Genomic DNA, 17,875 nt, shown 5'->3' with positions numbered 1-17,875 from the left:
TCTACCAATGGCAATATCTCTAAGCAACAAATTCAGATAGACACACGATTCGACTAGAACGAAATTTGCAAAAAGAAATGAAACTGACCCGCAACGAAGAATGAATTTCGAGTTCGAAAGGCAGGAATCGACGAGAGGAATGGCGGGAAGGTAGCCAGAGAGGGGGGGTTAAAGTCGACGAAGCGTCCGTGGAACTCTTTGATTCCATTATTGCTCGCCTAATTGGATTCCGCCGCGCGATCGCGGCCTCTGCTGCAACGTCTGCGAAACCCGCGGCCAGCGAAACCAATTTGGGCATTCCTTCGTATACGACGGTGGATCCGTCGCCGATCTATAGATCACTCCAGGGCCCAGCTACCTGCTGATGGCGCGGCCAATTTTCGACCACCGTTCGATCCTTGCTGAGGCCAAGAGAGTCCTGGATAAAGCCAGGACTCTCTGTCAGAAAGGAAACTCAATTTTCGAACGTGCCATCGGCAAAAAGTCGACGGTTTTGTTTGGTAAAATGCGAGAGAAGAAGAGAGGAAGCTCGATGGATCTCTTCAGCTTCCCTTTATCGCGAGGGAATCGGTAATACAGGATTTTGATCGATCGTTCGTGGTGCGATGGAATGTGCTTCTCTAGAGGAGGATTTGTTTGGGATTCAGCGATCGAATATTGGTGTTTCTTTGATTATTTGTCGATGGAAACTTCTGTATCTTTTTCTCGAATAGAATATGGAGGTTGGTATGTCAAAGGGATGTTTTTTTTCTTAGCCATACTAATTTTGCATGCGATTGTAAATAATGTAAAATAAATATTTTAGTTGATTGACTGTTTCTCCTTTGATGAAATTCTAGCTTCTGTTAGAGCAGTGGTTCAACGTTTGGAAATGTTCAAGATCGCCAGTGTGGGCTTCCAGAAACAGTGACATACTGATTGAGAATGTAAGTAGATGAAGAGTAAAAAATATAAAATACATATTCAGATAATCAATCATCCCCTTCAATAAAACTTCGGACGCTCTAAAAAAAAGTTAAGTTAAACTTGATTATCCCCTTACAGAAAAATTACTTTGCAGTCTACGATTTTTCTCTGTTAAAACAGTGGAAATGTCGACGATCACCACCGTGTGGGCTTGGAGAAACATTGACACACCAATTAAGAATGTAAGTAGACAAAAGGTAAAAAATATAATAAAACTATAATAAAACTTCAGACGCTCCAAAAAGAAATTAAGCTAAATTCGATTATCCCCTTACAGAAAAATTACTCTTCACTCTACGATATTTCTCTGTTAAAACAGTGGAAATGTCGACAATCGTCAGTGTGGGCTTGGATAAACAGCGACACGTCGATTACGAGCGTAAGTGGACAACCTGCTTCCTGAATGATCCGTGTAAATACCGAACGAGTCTAACGAGGAAACGATAGGGACCGTTAGGGACGTACGCAGAATCGCGATAGCTTGGGGTGCGCGTGGGTGGCTTTGCTACTCAGCTGGGGCCCCGATCGCGAGCGTACTTGTCGCGATCGTCGTTAATTAAGACCCATCGCCGCGAGGCCTGGCGGAACCAGTTCGATGGTTGGACGGACGGCCAATAAAACGGAAAAATCCTGAGTGATCTCCTCTCTTTATCGCGGCATCTCGAGTGGACTGATCGGTCCGCCTGTACGCTGAAGAAGATCGGGGCCATTCGAGCGGACGTAAATCTCCGGTGTGTCGCTCGATTCCGCTGCGAGCTGGAAATTTACGATCCTCCAATTGATTCTCGACGAGAGACGATTTTTAGTTCAAGTGGATGGACCTGCGTTACTCTTAACTCGTTAAATGCTTGAAAATCGAAAGCTTAGAATTTGTAAGCTTGGAATTCTGAAGCTTGGAAATCTCGAGCTTAGAATTTCTAAGTTTTCAACTCTCAAGCTTAGAATTCTCAAGCTTGGAAATCTCAAACTTAGAATTTCTAAGCTTTCAATTCTCAAGCTTAGAATTCTCAAGCTTAGAATCTCTAAGCTTTCAATTCTCAAGCTTGGAAATCTCAAACTTAGAACTTCTAAGCTTTCAATTCTCAAGCTTAGAATTTCTAAGCTTTCAATTCTCAAGCTTGGAAATCTCAAACTTAGAACTTCTAAGCTTTCAACTCTCAAGCTTAGAATTCTCAAGCTTAGAATCCTCAAGCTTGGAAATCTCAAACTTGGAACCCTCAAGCTTACAAATCTCAAGCTTACAAATCTCAAGCTTAGAACCCTCAAGCTTACAAATCTCAAGCTTACAATTCCTAAACTTAAGATCAACTTAAACCCAAATTACCCGATCGATGCAACCCTAAAAGCAAACAGTTCGTACATCGTTCTCCAAGGGAAAAAATGGAGAACCAGGCCATCGAGGGTTCTTCAATCGAACCGATTGAAACGTGCAACGAAGACTAAAGAAGGAAAACGTAGGAAGTAAGAAAGAGAAGGGTACAGTGGCAACGTCCCTGAATGAGAAAGCGGTTCGATGCACTTGCACGATCCTCTCATCCCTATACTAACTCGCTTTGGCCTCAGCGAGGACGTGTCGCGACACGAGGGGAACCAGTGTACGTACAGGAGGCAGGATAACGCCAGGATCGTGTATACCACGTGCACGAGAACGATGAAACGTGGGTTATAGTTGATACCATTCGAAAGCCCTCCCAGGTGACGAGCTTTTTACCAATTTCGTTCCAATTCTCTACGATTTTCTTTCTCTTGGATGCTTCTCTGGGAAGAGGGCATTCGAATGGGGATCAGAGGGGTTTCTGATGTTGGAACGTAACGAGAGACGCGTGATTTGGTATTTGGTAGTGAAGGTTTTGGATTTATGGATGAAGTTTGGGGGATTTGATATGACTGAGACGATTTTCTATGTTTCCAAGTGGAAATAGAAAGCTGTGGATCATCTAAAATTGCATCCTTAATAGTTGCACCTTTGGTAATTAGAAACGAGAGAGTTGGATCTATGAAAGTTGCAGTTAACATAATTGTAGCCTCTAAATTGCACCCTCGAAAGTTGCACGCTCGAAGTAGAAGAATAATTTGAATAAAATAACCATCGTCAAGATTTATCGATGGACTTCAGTGAATTTGATATGATTGAGATAATTTTCTATATTTCTAAGTGAAAATAGGACGCTGAGGATCATCTAAAGTTGCATCCTTAATAATTGCATCTTTGGTAATTACAAATGAGAGAGTTGGATCTATGAAAGTTGCAGTTAACATAATTGTAGCCTCTAAATTACACCCTCGATAGACGCACCTTTGATAATTAGAAGGGAATGAGTTGGACTCATGAAAGTTGAAGATAAGATAATTACAGCCTCTGCAAATTGCACCCTCAATAGTTGCACCCTTGATAGTTGCACCCCCTCGATAATTACACTCTCAAAAATTAAACACTCGAAAGAGAAAAAAATAAAATAACACTCGCCACGCGTCAGTCAGGGGTGTTGCATCCTCGATAGTTTCACCCTTGATAGTTGCACCCCCTCGATAATTACACTCTCAAAAATTAAACACTCGAAAGAGAAAAAAATAAAATAACACTCGCCACGCGTCAGTCAGGCGCGTCAATTATCCGCGATTCACAAAACGATTCGATTAGCCGCGAGCGCAGACGCTCGCAATCCGCTGCGAGTCATTCCACTTAAGCGGACAACGACGAGCAATCAGAACGGTTGATCGCGACGTCGTCGCCGCGGCGTTATTATCAATAAGTTCGTCTCGAGGAGCAATTCGAGCGAACCGACGACGTTTATGTCGCGAACCCTCGTTCGTCGATCCTCGAGGAGCCCGACAGTGCCACCCTTTGTCTCTCCGCGTTGCATTTCGCTTGATAAAACGGTATCAAAATTAGCGATCTGCAATCATAAAGTATCTGCGAGCAATTTGCAATTATCGCGGTGGTAGAAGAGCTATAAATCAGCGAACAGTGATATTATAAAGTATTTGCGAGCAATTTGCGACTATGGCGGTGGTAGAAGGGCTATAAATTAGCCATCAAAAATATTATAAAGTATTTGCGAGCAATTTGCAATGGTTGTGGTTGGTAGAAGGGCTGTAAATTAGCGATCAGCAATATTATAAAGTATTTGCGAGCAATTTGCAACTATGGCGTTGGTAGAAGGGTTGTAAATTAACGATTAGCAATATTATAAGGTATTTTCAAGCAATTCGTAATCGTGACGGTTGGTAGAAGGGTTGTATATTAGCGATTAGCAATATTATAAAGTATTTGCGAGCAATTTGCAACTATGGCAGTTGGTAGAAGGGCTCCAAACTAGCGATCAGCAATATTATAAAGTATTTGCGAACAATTTGCAACTATGGCGGTGCTAGAAGGGCTGTAAATTAACGATCAGCAATATTATAAAGTATTTGCCAGCAATTTGCAACTATGGCGGTGGTAGAAGGGTTGTAAATTAGCGATCAGCAACTCTATAAAGTATTTGCGAGCAATTTGCAATGGTTGTGGTTGGTAGAAGGGCTGTAAATTAACGATCAGCAATATTATAAAGTATTTGCGAGCAATTTGCAACTATGGCGTTGGTAGAAGGGTTGTAAATTAACGATTAGCAATATTATAAGGTATTTTCAAGCAATTCGTAATCGTGACGGTTGGTAGAAGGGTTGTATATTAGCGATTAGCAATATTATAAAGTATTTGCGAGCAATTTGCAACTATGGCAGTTGGTAGAAGGGCTCCAAACTAGCGATCAGCAATATTATAAAGTATTTGCGAACAATTTGCAACTATGGCGGTGCTAGAAGGGCTGTAAATTAACGATCAGCAATATTATAAAGTATTTGCCAGCAATTTGCAACTATGACGGTGGTAGAAGGGCTATAAATTAGCCATCAGACATATTATAAAGTATTTGCGAGCAATTTGCAATGGTTGTGGTTGGTAGAAGGGCTGCAAATTAGCGATCAGCGATATTATAAAGTATTTGCGAGCAATTTGCAACTATGGCAGTTGGTAGAAGGGCTGTTAGAAGTGAAAAAGTGGCGAACTTACCCAGCGACAGGAGTCATCTTCAACGCGAGCGCCCTGCTGATGCAGAAACCGGCTCCACCCGTGGCGAACCAAAATTTCACCTTTTGCTGAAACAGTAAAAGCAAAACGACGATCATTAAATTGATCGTTGCGAAAGTACGTCGATCGTTGCAAGTTTTCAGCGACGATCGATCATCGCGAATGACTCTCGCGATCGAGATCGATACGTAGTTGGATGCGCGTTGCTTTGAGATAAATTATGATCGAAGCTTCGAACAATAAAAGCAGGAGGAAAGTAGCAGAGGGTAAGTTCGATTCCCCTCTTTTCTCGCGAACGATAAAAAGAAAAGACGGGAAAGGTGTTTCCGATCGAACTTCTTCCCAGTGACCTGGAAAGTCGAGTCGAGAAAACGAGCGATTCGTGCGCGATCTGCGAAAATTACAGTCTCTCAAAGCAAATTTCGAATAAAAAACACTTTAAACAATAGAAAGTTAGGAACAAAATTGAAAAACTAATTGAGTGCAAAGGGTTAATATAATCCAATTCTCCATAAACAAGAGCAGATATCTGTTACACCTTATTAAGCATAACAAGGTTTATTCAATCAAAGAATCAAAGATCACGAATTAGTAGTTCGAAAAAAATCTCTCGAATGCAATTAACGTGACTAATCGAAACAAGGCGTTGGTCATCGACAACTGCGAACTGAAAAATCGTCTCGACAAGAGAGCGAACGCGTGAAGAACGAAAATAAAGAACTGGATGAACGTAACCAGACGTGGACCAATTCCACGCGAGGCGTGTAAAAGGATCGCGAGAGGAAGTCGAGCGTGTCAGGCCGATTTCCAGCTGGATCGCAACCACGAGCCATTAGAACCGGACTCCTAGGAGAGCTGGCCGTTATCCGTGGCAACGATACGATCTCGCCTCGGTCTAGAACTCGTGCCCCTTTTCCTCGTTGCCTGGGCGTGGTACACGACGGAACAACCGTGAACCAAGCCACGATGCACGTGCGTACTTACCAATGGAACCGGTCTGCGACGGCGTTTCAGGAAAAAACCGCGACAATATGCTCGTACGCCGTTTCGCGCGCGTTGCGACCGATAACTGGCATGAATATTCGTCTGAGGGACGATTGAATGTGAATCGTTCGATTAGGAGGGTTCTTAGCTTGTGGTATGATTTAAAGAGGGTTAATGCTTGGAGTTTGGATTGCTAAAGTTGGGATTTTTAAGGTTGGAAATCTCGAGGTTAGAATTTCTAGGCTTCAGGTCTCAAGCTTAGGAAGCTCAAGATTAGAATTCCTAAGCTTCAATTCTCAAGCTTAGAATTCCAAAGCATAGAAATCCCAAAGCTTCAATTCTCAAACTTAAAATTCCTAAGCTTCAATTCTCAAGCTTAGAATTCCTAAGCATAGAATTCCCAAGCATAGAAATCCCAAGCATAGAAATCCCAAGCATAGAAATCCCAAGCATAGAAATCCCAAGCATAGAAATCCCAAGCATAGAAATCCCAAGCATAGAAATCCCAAGCATAGAAATCCCAAGTATAGAAATCCCAAGCATAGAAATCGCAAGCATAGAATTCCCAAGCATAGAAATCCCAAGCATAGAAATCCCAAGCATAGAAATCCCAAGCATAGAATTCCCAAGCATAGAAATCCCAAGCATAGAAATCCCAAGCATAGAAATCTCAAGCTTAGAATTCCTAAGCTTCAATTCTCAAGCTTAGAAATCTCAAGCTTAGAATTCCAAAGCTTAGAAATCTCAAGCGTAGAATTCCAAAGCTTAGAATTCTCAAGCTTAGACTCCTTAAGCTTAGAAATCTCAGTGGATATCGAGCAATCTATGGTTCGTCTTCCTCGAGGTTCAACGACCCAAAGACCAATAAAACCCTTGTGTAACACGTCATAGACACCTGCCAGCTCAGCTAGAATTTTCACGAACGCTCTCAAAGAGCATCCGATCGAGAGTGAGCCGCTCGTGGCCGATGTTAATTGCTGGTCGTCCTGGCTGGATAACGTCGGCGCGAATGAAGCGTTGGAACCGGTCGCGCCACGCCACGGCGTCAGGTGAATCGGTTGCAGCGAGAGAACAGAAGAAAAAGTATAGACAAGGTATGTTTATTATATATGTATCGTGACGCGACTAAATTGCAGACCGTTCTCTCGTAATAGCCAGCGAGCTACGATAAGAAGTAAACGGTTTTATGTATTTAACCGATCTCGCCTCGAATCCCCGCTTCCGTCACTGACAACATTCCTGCGAATCGTCTCCATCAGTGCAGATTAAAATAACTTATCGTGTGTTTGAATAAACAAAATTAATCTGTCTATTAACCTGTTATCATAAAACAGATTGAAGCGTGTTAAGTCGATTAAAGAATCGATTGAACTTAAGTAAGTCCAGCTGTAAGAGAGAAAGGTATTGTCGTGGAGGGTTGAAGAATCGTTCTCCACGAAGAAGCTATTCAACAAAAAACTTACTTAAAAAATAACTTATCCTGTGATAGAATAAACAAACTTAATCTAACTATTAAACTGTTATAATAAAACAAATTGAAGTGCCTCAAATCGATCAAAGAAACCATTGAACTTAAGTAAGTCCAGCTGTAATCGAGAAAGGTATTGTCGTGGAGGGTTGAAGAATCGTTCTCCACGAAGAAGCCATCGAGGAAAGGAAGGATCGGTGATGATACCTGGCAGCGAGCCAGCCGATGCTCGCGTCGATCGACTTTTATTATCCTCCAGTCATTTAACTCGTAAGTCCAGGGGAGATCCAGGTGAAATTGCAGAACCACCGGTTCAACCTCGACCTGACGCTCTCGCTGGAGATCGCCAGCCGAGATTGGTGCCCAGCTTGCTCCCCTGACTAATTACATTCCGAAGGGCAGAGCTAAGGGCGGGGGTTGCCGCGCGCAACCCCGCCAGGGGAAACCGATTATACGATCCTATATCCAATTACCTGGCGACGATTGCCAGCGATCCGGAGATAAATTCGGCCGGCTGATTACCACCGTTAATCATCCACGCTCTCTCCCTCGGCTCTGATGCCTTTCGCGGCGATCACAATTTTCAGACTCCTCTAATTAGCGCGCGTCGATGTGCGAAACGCTTAGAATCGTGAAATTAACATTGTAATATGTGTGTGTGAGTGAAAGAGGGAGTGAGTGAGTGAGTGAGCGAGTGAGTGAGTGAATGAGTGAATGAGCGAGTGAGTGAGTGAGTGAGTGAGTAAGTGAGTGAGTGAGTAAGTGAGTGAGTAAGTGAGTGAGTGAGTAAGTGAGTGAGTAAGTGAGTGAGTGAGTGAGTGAGTGAGTGAGTGAGTTTTGAGTATATATGAAAATATTAATGGAAATTTATGACCATACGAACTACTGTACGAGATTTTATCTGGAAAATATGAGTCACTCATTAGCAGATTTTTTTCAAACGCTTCACGAAAATCGCAAGACTCTTAACTTATTAAGAACCAACGTAAACCCAGCTGTTTATTCGAAATATCTCTCTACGCTAATTTACATTATCGAATAAGACTCGCTTCGAGCAAGAAGTCGCAAAGTAAAATATGGCATTAATGAGAACATTGAGCTTTAAATGAGTCAATTCGCGCGTTGCTTGTGTCTGCTAACTAGAATCGTAAACAACAGTTCCAAGAAAGAATTTGAGGGATCCTGACACTGCAACGAGCCTCCAAGTAATTAAGAGATTGTTGAAGAACATTGTTGCAAGAAGTAAACGGTGCAACCAAAGTGAAAGCAGAGATACAATCGTGGAGAAACGGGAAACAGCGGCTGCCTTAATAACCTGACAGAATATAGATTATCGTGTAAACAAGCAGCGGTCGTAAAGGCGTTAATTAGCTGGTGGCCCGTCCCAATCCGGAAACCGGTAATCGAACGCTGGTCTCGGGTGAGGAGGTCGTAAAACGAGGCCTGAATGACACGGCCAGTAATATCTGATGGCGAGTGGGTGGCTGTCGGTATATTAGGACTAATGAACGGATTAGAGGGCCTGATATCGCTCGACGTGCCTAACCGCGTGGATACGCGTGACCTCGCGCTGGGATGATACTGGAGAACGCGTCGAGGCACGAGGGAGGGTACCTTGAAAAGTTGGGATAATTGGATCTGATTTCTGGAAGATCGATGAATTTTTATTCTGACCCTCAAGCTTAGAATTCTCAAGCTTAGAATTTCCAAACTTAGGATTCTGAAGCTTCAAATTCTGAAGCTTAAAATTCTCAAGCTTAGAAATCTCGAGCTTAGAATTCCTAAGCTTCAATTCTCAAGCTTAGAATTCTCAAGCTTAGAATTCCCAAGCTTAGAATTCCCAAGCATAGAAATCCCAAGCTTAGAATTCTCAAGCTAAGAAACCTCAAGATTTAGAAATCCCAAGCTTTAAAAATCTCAAGCTTAGAAATCTCAAGCTTAGAATTCTCAAGCTTAGAAATCTCAAGCTTAGAATTTTCAAGCTCAGAAATCTCAAGCTCAGAATTCCAACGCTTCAACTATCAAGCAATAAATTAACCACAAGTCCCGCCTTACTTAGCAGCGTGGTCGCTAACAAACGCGATGTTATCTTCTAGAATATTAACGGACGATAATTGCGGACAAGTTGAGGTAATTTGCTGGCCCGTTCTAAAACAAGAAGAGGAGCAGGCCCAGAAAGTAGAAGGGAGACGAACGCGGCTGGAGCCCCGTGCACCAGCACCGGATGCCGTCGCTGCAAAACGAACGCGTCCTTCCAGCCAGAAGATACAAAGCTGCTGTGGTATAGTAATAATCCAAGTAATCGAGGTAGCGTACGTGGGTTAGGAAAGCTCCGCCGTCTCCGAGCTGCTCGAGGGAGCAAACGGATACGCGTCTATCCCGTGGGGCGAGGGTCGTCACGGGGTCACGAGCGCCTCTTCCATCGCTGTTCGCCACGCGAGTATTCCAAACGTTCACCTGTCCCTCCCAAGGCCGACGCCTCTTTCGTTTCATCCTGCTACCTGCTATGCGCTATCCTCGACACGTATCATAATTAAAAAAAAAATAGAGACACTTCCTTGTATCGATAAGAAAAAATATTGCTACTTAATGCTATGCACTGTGTGCTTAACACGTACAATAATTGAAGAAACTTCCTTGTATCAGTAATAAAAAAATATTGTTACAGAATGCTATGCACTATGTTCAACAGATACAATAATTGAAGAAACTTCCTTGTATCAGTAATAAAAAAATATTGCTATGCACTGTGCTCAACACGTACAATAATTGAAGAAACTTCCTTGTATCAGTAATAAAAAAATATTGCTATACTATGCACTATACTCAACAGATATAATAATTGAAGAAACTTCCTTGTATCAATAATAAAAAATATTGCTACATAATGCTATGCACTATGCTCAACACGTACAACCACTAAAAAAAATAGAGAAACTTCCTTATAACAATAATAAAAATATTAATCAATCTCTTGACTTTTTATGGAATAAAATAAACATCATTCAGAGTAACAAAATGGATCATTCGAAAATTCCTATAGAAGATCGTCTTGGGGGTTTAAAACTCAAATTCAGAAGAAGAACAAACAACCACCTTGTGTCTACATGGTCGACACAAACGTGCAGACGATCTCGAAGTAGCAAAGAGAAGAAACTTCTTTGTAACAATTATTCAATCTCTTCACTTTTTTATGGAATAAAATAAACATCATTCAGAGTAACAAAATGGATCATTCGAAAATTCCTATAGAAGATCGTCTTGGGGGTTCAAAAATCAAATTTAGAAGAAGAACAAACAACCACCTTGTGTCTACATGGTCGATACAAGCGTGCAGACGATCTCGAAGTAACAAAGAGAAGAAATTTTATGGAATAAAATAAACATCATTCTTTCAAGTCTTGGGGGTTTAAAAATCAAATTTAGAAGAAGAACAGGCATCCACCTTCTGTCTACATGGTCGACACAGGCGTGCAGACGATCTCGAAGTAACAAAGAGAATCGAAGAGTGAAAGACGAGTGTCGTACGTATTTGAGATCGCGATCAGAGGGAGTGCAGGTTTGCAGGGAGCAGGACTGAGAGGGCTCCACGCGGGACCACAGCCGATGCACGCTTCCGGGTTTGCTTGTCAGCGTCTACTTTAGCCGGAGCAATTGTTGAGCCGTGCGGATCGGCCGATTGGCCTGTAACGGCCGGTTAGGCGTGGAGCGTTTTAACGTGCCTTCAAATAACGGCACCCAGGATTAAATTCCTAGCCGTCCAGCGAGCGAGGCGCCGCTCGACGATGCGCGCGAGCTGCGACGCTTTCGAGCACGCCGTTTCAGGAACTAAGTTCCAGATATGGACAATTTAAGTTACCAAGAATGTATATGAAAGAGCGAGTGTAAGAGTTTGATTATTAGAAAGTAGAAAAATCAAAGTGTCTGATGACTATACTCGAGAACAGTGAAGGCTAAGAAGGTTAACTAGTGTTTCAGTGCTTCAACACTTTGCACTCGTACATTGCCACTTTAATTTATTATTATTATTATAGAAAAGAAATTCTCTTCTTTTCTTTTAGGTGCGAGTAAATAAAATTTATAGCATTTCCGTAAATTTCTTCAAAGCAAAAAGGACGACTTAAGTTACCAGAACTATATACTAGAGACTGAGTCTAAGAGTTTGATTAGTAAAGAATAGAAAAATCGAAGCATCCGACTATCAACTCGAGAATATTGAAGGCTAAGAAGGTTTTCCAGTGCTTCAATGCTTTAACACTTTGCACTCGTACATTGCCACTTTAATTTATTATTATTATTATAGAAAAGAAATTCTCTTTTTTTCTTTTAGGTGCGAGTAAATAAAATTTATAGCATTTCCGTAAATTTCTTCAAAGCAAAAAGGACGACTTAAGTTACCAGAACTATATACTAGAGACTGAGTCTAAGAGTTTGATTAGTAAAGAATAGAAAAATCGAAGCATCCGACTATCAACTCGAGAATATTGAAGGCTAAGAAGGTTTTCCAGTGCTTCAATGCTTCAACACTTTGCACTCGTACATTGCCACTTTAATTTATTATTATTATTCTAGAAAAGAAATTCTCTTTTCTCCTTTTAGATGCGAGTAAATAAAATTCTTCAAAGAAAAAATGAGATACCAGCGCAGAGGGTGAAAATCCTGATAACAAAACAGTTATGAACAAGAATACGATGCTTCTCGTTCTCCAAGAACCACTCTGGCTTTTATCTTCGATTCGATCCGAGGGAAAGAGCAATCTCCCTCGATTTAATTAACTTCAGTTCTCCATTGTGACCAGCGTGCACGGTTTTCCGGACGGGAACGCGCGTCGTTCCCAGTTTTCACGCGGGTCCTGGCGAACCGTAGCGGCGCGGTCGTCACGGGTCACGCGTGCACGATCCTGCAGCCGCGTTCGACGCGAACAATGCGCCTCCTAATTACAGGGGTAGGTTCGTTAGAATCGCCGGTTTCCCGGCTGCGTTCGTAGGTGAAACGCGAAACGATGCGTGCGACCCGCGGGTCGAGGCGTAGCGTTTGCTTGGGCTGTAATCAGCAGATCGTAACGCGTTGGATTAACACGTTACGCGATGCGTTGGCTACTGGTGGCTTCTTTGAGAAGCCTTGGGATCTTTCAACGGAAGCTGTGTGTTAGAGCTGATAGTTCTTGGGTTGGAATTTCTAAATTTTGATTGTCGAACTTGGAATTTTCAAGCTTTGGATGTCAAAACTTCAATTCTCAGGCTTAGAATTGCTAAGCTTAGAGATCTCAAGCTTAGAATTCCAGAGATTAGAAATCTCAAGCTTAGAATTCTCAAACTTGGGATTCTCAAGCATAGAATTCTCAAACTTGGGATTCTCAAGCATAGAATTCTCAAACTTAGAAATTTCAAGCTTAGAGTTGTCAAGCTTAGAAATCCCAAGCATAGAATTCTCAAGCTTAGAAATCTCAAGCTTAGAAGTCTCAAGCTTAGAAATCCCAAGCATAGAATTCTCAAGCTTAGAAATCACAAGCTTAGAAATCACAAGCTTAGAAATCTCAAGCTTAGAAGTCTCGAGCATAGAAATCTCAAGCATAGAAATCCCAAGCATAGAAATCCCAAGCATAGAATTCTCAAGCTTAGAAATCTCAAGCTTAGAAATCTCAACCTTAGAAATCTCAAGCTTAGAATTCTCAAGCTTAAAAATCTCAACCTTAGAAATCTCAAGCTTAGAATTCTCAAGCTTATGCGATCCTGAATACTTGAACGAAGCTCTATATTCTTCCTCGCCTAAAGTTCAACACATTGGAAGTCCTGGAAGCCTCAAAAGACACCAAAATAGCAAAACCTTACAGGATTCGCACGATCCTTGAAAATACCAAGCGTTTTAAAAACCTCAAAAGTATGAAGTACGATTGGAGCTCGCTGAAGCCTTGATCGACTTCCTGCCCTTATTACTATCCATCGTTCTAGACGGCTATTGTGCACGACCCACGTTTATTCATTACGTCATCGGAAGTTGCGAACCATCGCCTTGAACTTTCGTCTGAGAGTGCTGCTCTATCGTCGAACAATTGAATGGCGATCGATTTTCAACTGGAGGAAGCGGAAGAACGCGTGCACCACTGCCAAGGCTACGCGCCATAATGGTTCACCTTTACTCTTTCATCTCCACAGAGTGTAAAATCTCCAAAATTCGTATCTCTAACCTTGCAAATTCCTGCACTAATTCTCAAATCCACAAATCACCAAATGTTCGAATTTCCAACGAGACAAAATTACAAATTCCTACGCTAATTCCTAAATCCATAAATCACCAAATGTTCGAATTTCCAACGAGTCGAAAATTTTCGTAATTCCATCGACCAGCTACTTGGCAGCTACTGTACGACCCAACAAAACGAAACTCGCGAAATGGTTACAATTACCCAGCACAACGGTCTCATTCTACTTGCAAAGATGATCCGTTTCGCACGGCATTACGCGTTCAAACGATCGTGGAAAACCGAATCGAGAACAGAGAGGGGCCCTGTTGCCTCTGCAAGTTCGCCACAGTCGGTTGAAGCGATCGCGATCTGAATAAATAAGATCGTTGCGTTTCCTCGTTCCTCGTCCTCCTCTTTTTCTCATTCTTGGTAAGGATAAATAAGATTCATCCGCCTGGAGGGAAGTTGAGCGTGAATCGAAGGATTCCACAGGTGGACTGGGCGTCGTAACGAAATTCGCTGGTTCGATGTTCAGAACGTGGTTCACCGGACGCACTCGTAAATAATGTTGATTTTCCGGCAGAGTAAACAGCGAGATGTAATCACAGCGATAGTTTCACGGCGGCGTGCACTCTGAGGACGATTCCCACGTTCGTAACGCGTTCCGCCTCTGCTCGTGATTTCCGCGAGATTTCGTACGAATCTGGGGAGGATCCTTGGCCTTCTTACTCGGTGTTAATTAATTAGGGGGAGCTCTGTGTGGGGATCGATCGATCTGCGGGTAGATTTGTACCTGGCGATTCTGAATATTGTTAGGATAAGGATTTTTAAGCTGTGGATACTTTGAGTTTGAATTGCTAAAGTTAGGATTTTTAAGCTTAGGGTTTTGGAACTTGGAATTCTCAAGCTTAGAATTTTCAAGCTTAGAAATCTCAAGCTTAGAAATCCCAAGCATAGAAATCCCAAGCATAGAAATCCCAAGCATAGAAATCCAAAGCATAGAAATCCAAAAAGCATAGAAATCCAAAGCATAGAAATCCAAAGCATAGAAATCCAAAGCATAGAAATCCAAAGCATAAAAATCCAAAGCATAAAAATCCAAAGCATAGAAATCCAAAGCATAGAAATCCAAAGCATAGAAAACCAAAGCATAGAAATCCCAAGCATAAGAATCCCAAGCATAGGAATCCCAAGCATAGGAATCCCAAGCATAGGAATCCCAAGCACAGAAATCCCAAGCACAGAAATTCCAAGCATAGAAATTCCAAGCATAGAAATCCCAAGCATAGAAATCCCAAGCATAGAAATCTCAAGCATAGAAATCCCAAGCATAAAAATCCCAAGCATAAAAATCCCAAGCATAGAAATTCCAAGCATAGAAATCCCAAGCATAGAAATCCCAAGCATAGAAATCCCAAGCATAGAAATCCCAAGCATAGAAATCCCCAGCATAGAAATCCCAAGCATAGAAATCCCAAGCATAGAAATCCCAAGCATAGAAATCCCAAGCATAAAAATCCCAAGCATAGAAATCCCAAGCATAGAAATCCCAAGCATAGAAATCCCAAGCTTAGAAATCTCAAGCTTAGAATTCCTAAGCTTCAATTCTCAAACTTAGAATTCTCAATCTTAAAATTCCAACACTTCAACTTCGAAACTCAGAGTCCTCAAGCTTAGAATCCACTAAAATCGCAAATCAGCAGCTGACAAATTTCTTTAATTGGTCGTCAGCAAAGCAAACAATCTAATAGATTTCCAGAGAGCAGAGTAACTCTACGAGCGTGTCGACACACCCCTTCAACCTTCTCTAAAGTAAAGCTCGCGCGAAGAGTAAGGGTGCAGCACGGTTGGCCAAGGGCCCCGTGTAATTATCGTCCCTGGGTGGTTCGCGACGTCGCCCCAGGTGCTTTATGGACGTTCACCCGGTGTTTCCACGCTCATTAAAAGCTACCTTAATTTCGTTACCGGCGGTACGACGACGGTAGGTGAGGCGAAATTATCTTCGGCTAGCCGCCGTGTATCTGGAGGCGATGCGGCTCTAATTAAATCCTCGTGAGCACAGAAGGGACGCGGAGAACCAGATCGAATGGGGACAGATGAGAGAAAAAAAAAGAGCGGAAAAAACGAGGGAGAAATGGCTCGTCGTGTCGTGGTAACGCGTGTCTTCCACAATGAAGACGCGTTTCTATGTTTCGCTTCTGTTCTGAGAAATAATGCCGTGGAGAACGCGAGGAATGTGCTCTGTGACGCTTGGTAATTTCTAAACTTAACATTCTTAAGTTTAGAATTTTTAAGCTTAAAATTGCTAAATTTTAGTTCTCAAGCTTAGAATTTTCGAAGTTGGAAATCTCAAGCTTAGAATTCTCAAGCTTAGAAATCTCAAGCTTAGAGATCTCAAGCTTAGAATTCTCAAGCTTTGAAATCTCAAGCTTTGAAATCTCAAGCTTTGAAATCTTAAGCTTAGAGATCCCAAGCTTAGAGATCCCAAGCTTAGAGATCCCAAGCTTTGAGATCTCAAGCTTAGAGATCCCAAGCTTAGAGATCTCAAGCTTAGAGATCTCAAGCTTAGGGATCTCAAGCTTAGAATTCCTAAGCTTAGAGATCGCAAGCTTAGAAATCTCAAGCTTAGAATTCCCAAACTTAGAATTCTCAAGCTTAGAACTCTCAAGCTTAGAACTCTCAAGCTTAGAATCCTCAAGCTTAGAAATCTCAACCTTACATTTCTTGTAAATGCTTGTTCCGTACATTTAAATCCATACGAGGCAATGCTTCAAATCTCATAAAAAATCGACCAAAAGCACAGAGAAGATCTTGAACGCTCAAAGTTTCCATCGCGAGCTACAGAAGAGGCTCGTTCGCGCTTGCCAAATTAATAATCGAAATATTGGAGGGCATAAGAGCTATGGGGGGCTATGGTCGTTCGAGTGGCGAACTTCAGCAACTAATTAATAGTTCCGGGAACGGGCAAGAGGTGAGGAGAAAGGATCGCAGGATTGCGAGTCCCAGGAAGGAGGGAGGGGCGGTATGCGAGACATGTGGCGCGCATCCGCGTGCTTCTGGCCTGCGAACAGGGTGCGATTTTCTGTCGAATGGAGGAATAGGTGTTAGAAACCAGGGCCGTAATCCTCGACACTCTGTTTCTAATCTGTGTACACCTGATTACCACACGAAATAATATTCTAATGTTTCAAACATCGATCATAGCCTTGCGACTTTTTAAAAATTTATTATAATTATTTCAGAAATAATTAACTCATCCTCTTTCGTTCGCACTTGATAAATGCAACGATTACGAAAAAGTGAAGCTATCACATAAATGGAATAGCTTTCTAAAAATTTTCATTCGAGTGTTTTTATTTTCCTCTTCATCTCGAAGCTATGAGCTGGACTAAGACTTTCGTTAATTATCGAGAGAAATTTCAGATCGCTAGAGAAATCCACTCACTTAGAGTGTATAATCGTTTCTGGTTGGACGTGCGAAGAATTCATCGTTTAGATGCCTGATGGTCCCATACTCGAACCATAGCTGGGCCGTTTGTTTGCACGACTTTTTGCGACGGTAATAGGAAAACCACAGCGCGGAGAACGGGACCAACTTCCTTCGAGAATGTCGCTCGTAAACGTTCGACCTTCCATGCGAAGATCCAAGGCCAATCGAATCATCCTCCATCGATAATCAATAGTATGTCCAACGAAAACCACCAATTTTTAAAGTACAAACCTCAACATTAAATCCATTAATTAATATCCACTCGTCCATTAATATCCTCGTTTCTATCAAATTATTCGAAACTATCGAGTCGAGAGACATAATCGAGACCAAAGGTGGCTAAAGATTAGAAATCGAGTAAAGTACCTGTTGGAATAGAAAGTGCAATAATTTCTAAAATACAAACTTCAACAATAAATCCATTAATTAATATCCACTTCCTTTAATATCTTCGTTTCCATAAAATTATTCGAAACCAGCGAGTCAAGAGACATAATCGAGGCCAAAGGTGGTTAGAGATTAGAAATCGAGTAAAGTACCCGCTGGAATTGAAAGTACAACAATTTCTAAAATAAAAAACTTAACAATAAATCCACTAATTGATATCCACTTTTATTAGTATCTTTGTTTCCATAAAATTATTCGAAACCATCGAGTCGAGAGACATACACAAGATCAAAGGTGGTTAGAGATTAGAAAGTGCAACAATTT

The 17,875-nt window shown here is 41.8% G+C and overlaps 2 protein-coding genes across 2 annotated transcripts in view; both read right to left on the bottom strand.

Moving 5' to 3' along the window:
- The window catches only part of Fng (Fringe glycosyltransferase), a 77,130-nt gene that overhangs the window by 16,615 nt on the left and 42,640 nt on the right, over positions 1–17,875 (bottom strand). The window contains exon 6 of the mRNA XM_076900781.1: positions 5,021–5,106. Coding sequence (XP_076756896.1) covers positions 5,021–5,106 — 86 coding nt within the window. The remainder of the gene's footprint in view (positions 1–5,020; positions 5,107–17,875) is intronic.
- LOC143426990 (uncharacterized) overlaps positions 1–17,875 on the bottom strand; it is a 316,082-nt gene that overhangs the window by 269,905 nt on the left and 28,302 nt on the right. The window lies entirely within an intron of this gene.

This window comes from Xylocopa sonorina, chromosome 9 (assembly GCF_050948175.1).
Source record: "Xylocopa sonorina isolate GNS202 chromosome 9, iyXylSono1_principal, whole genome shotgun sequence".
Classification (NCBI taxonomy): domain Eukaryota; kingdom Metazoa; phylum Arthropoda; class Insecta; order Hymenoptera; family Apidae; genus Xylocopa; species Xylocopa sonorina.
The sequence above is the reverse complement of the archived record's forward strand: the minus strand, read 5'-3'. Positions and strand labels throughout refer to the sequence as shown.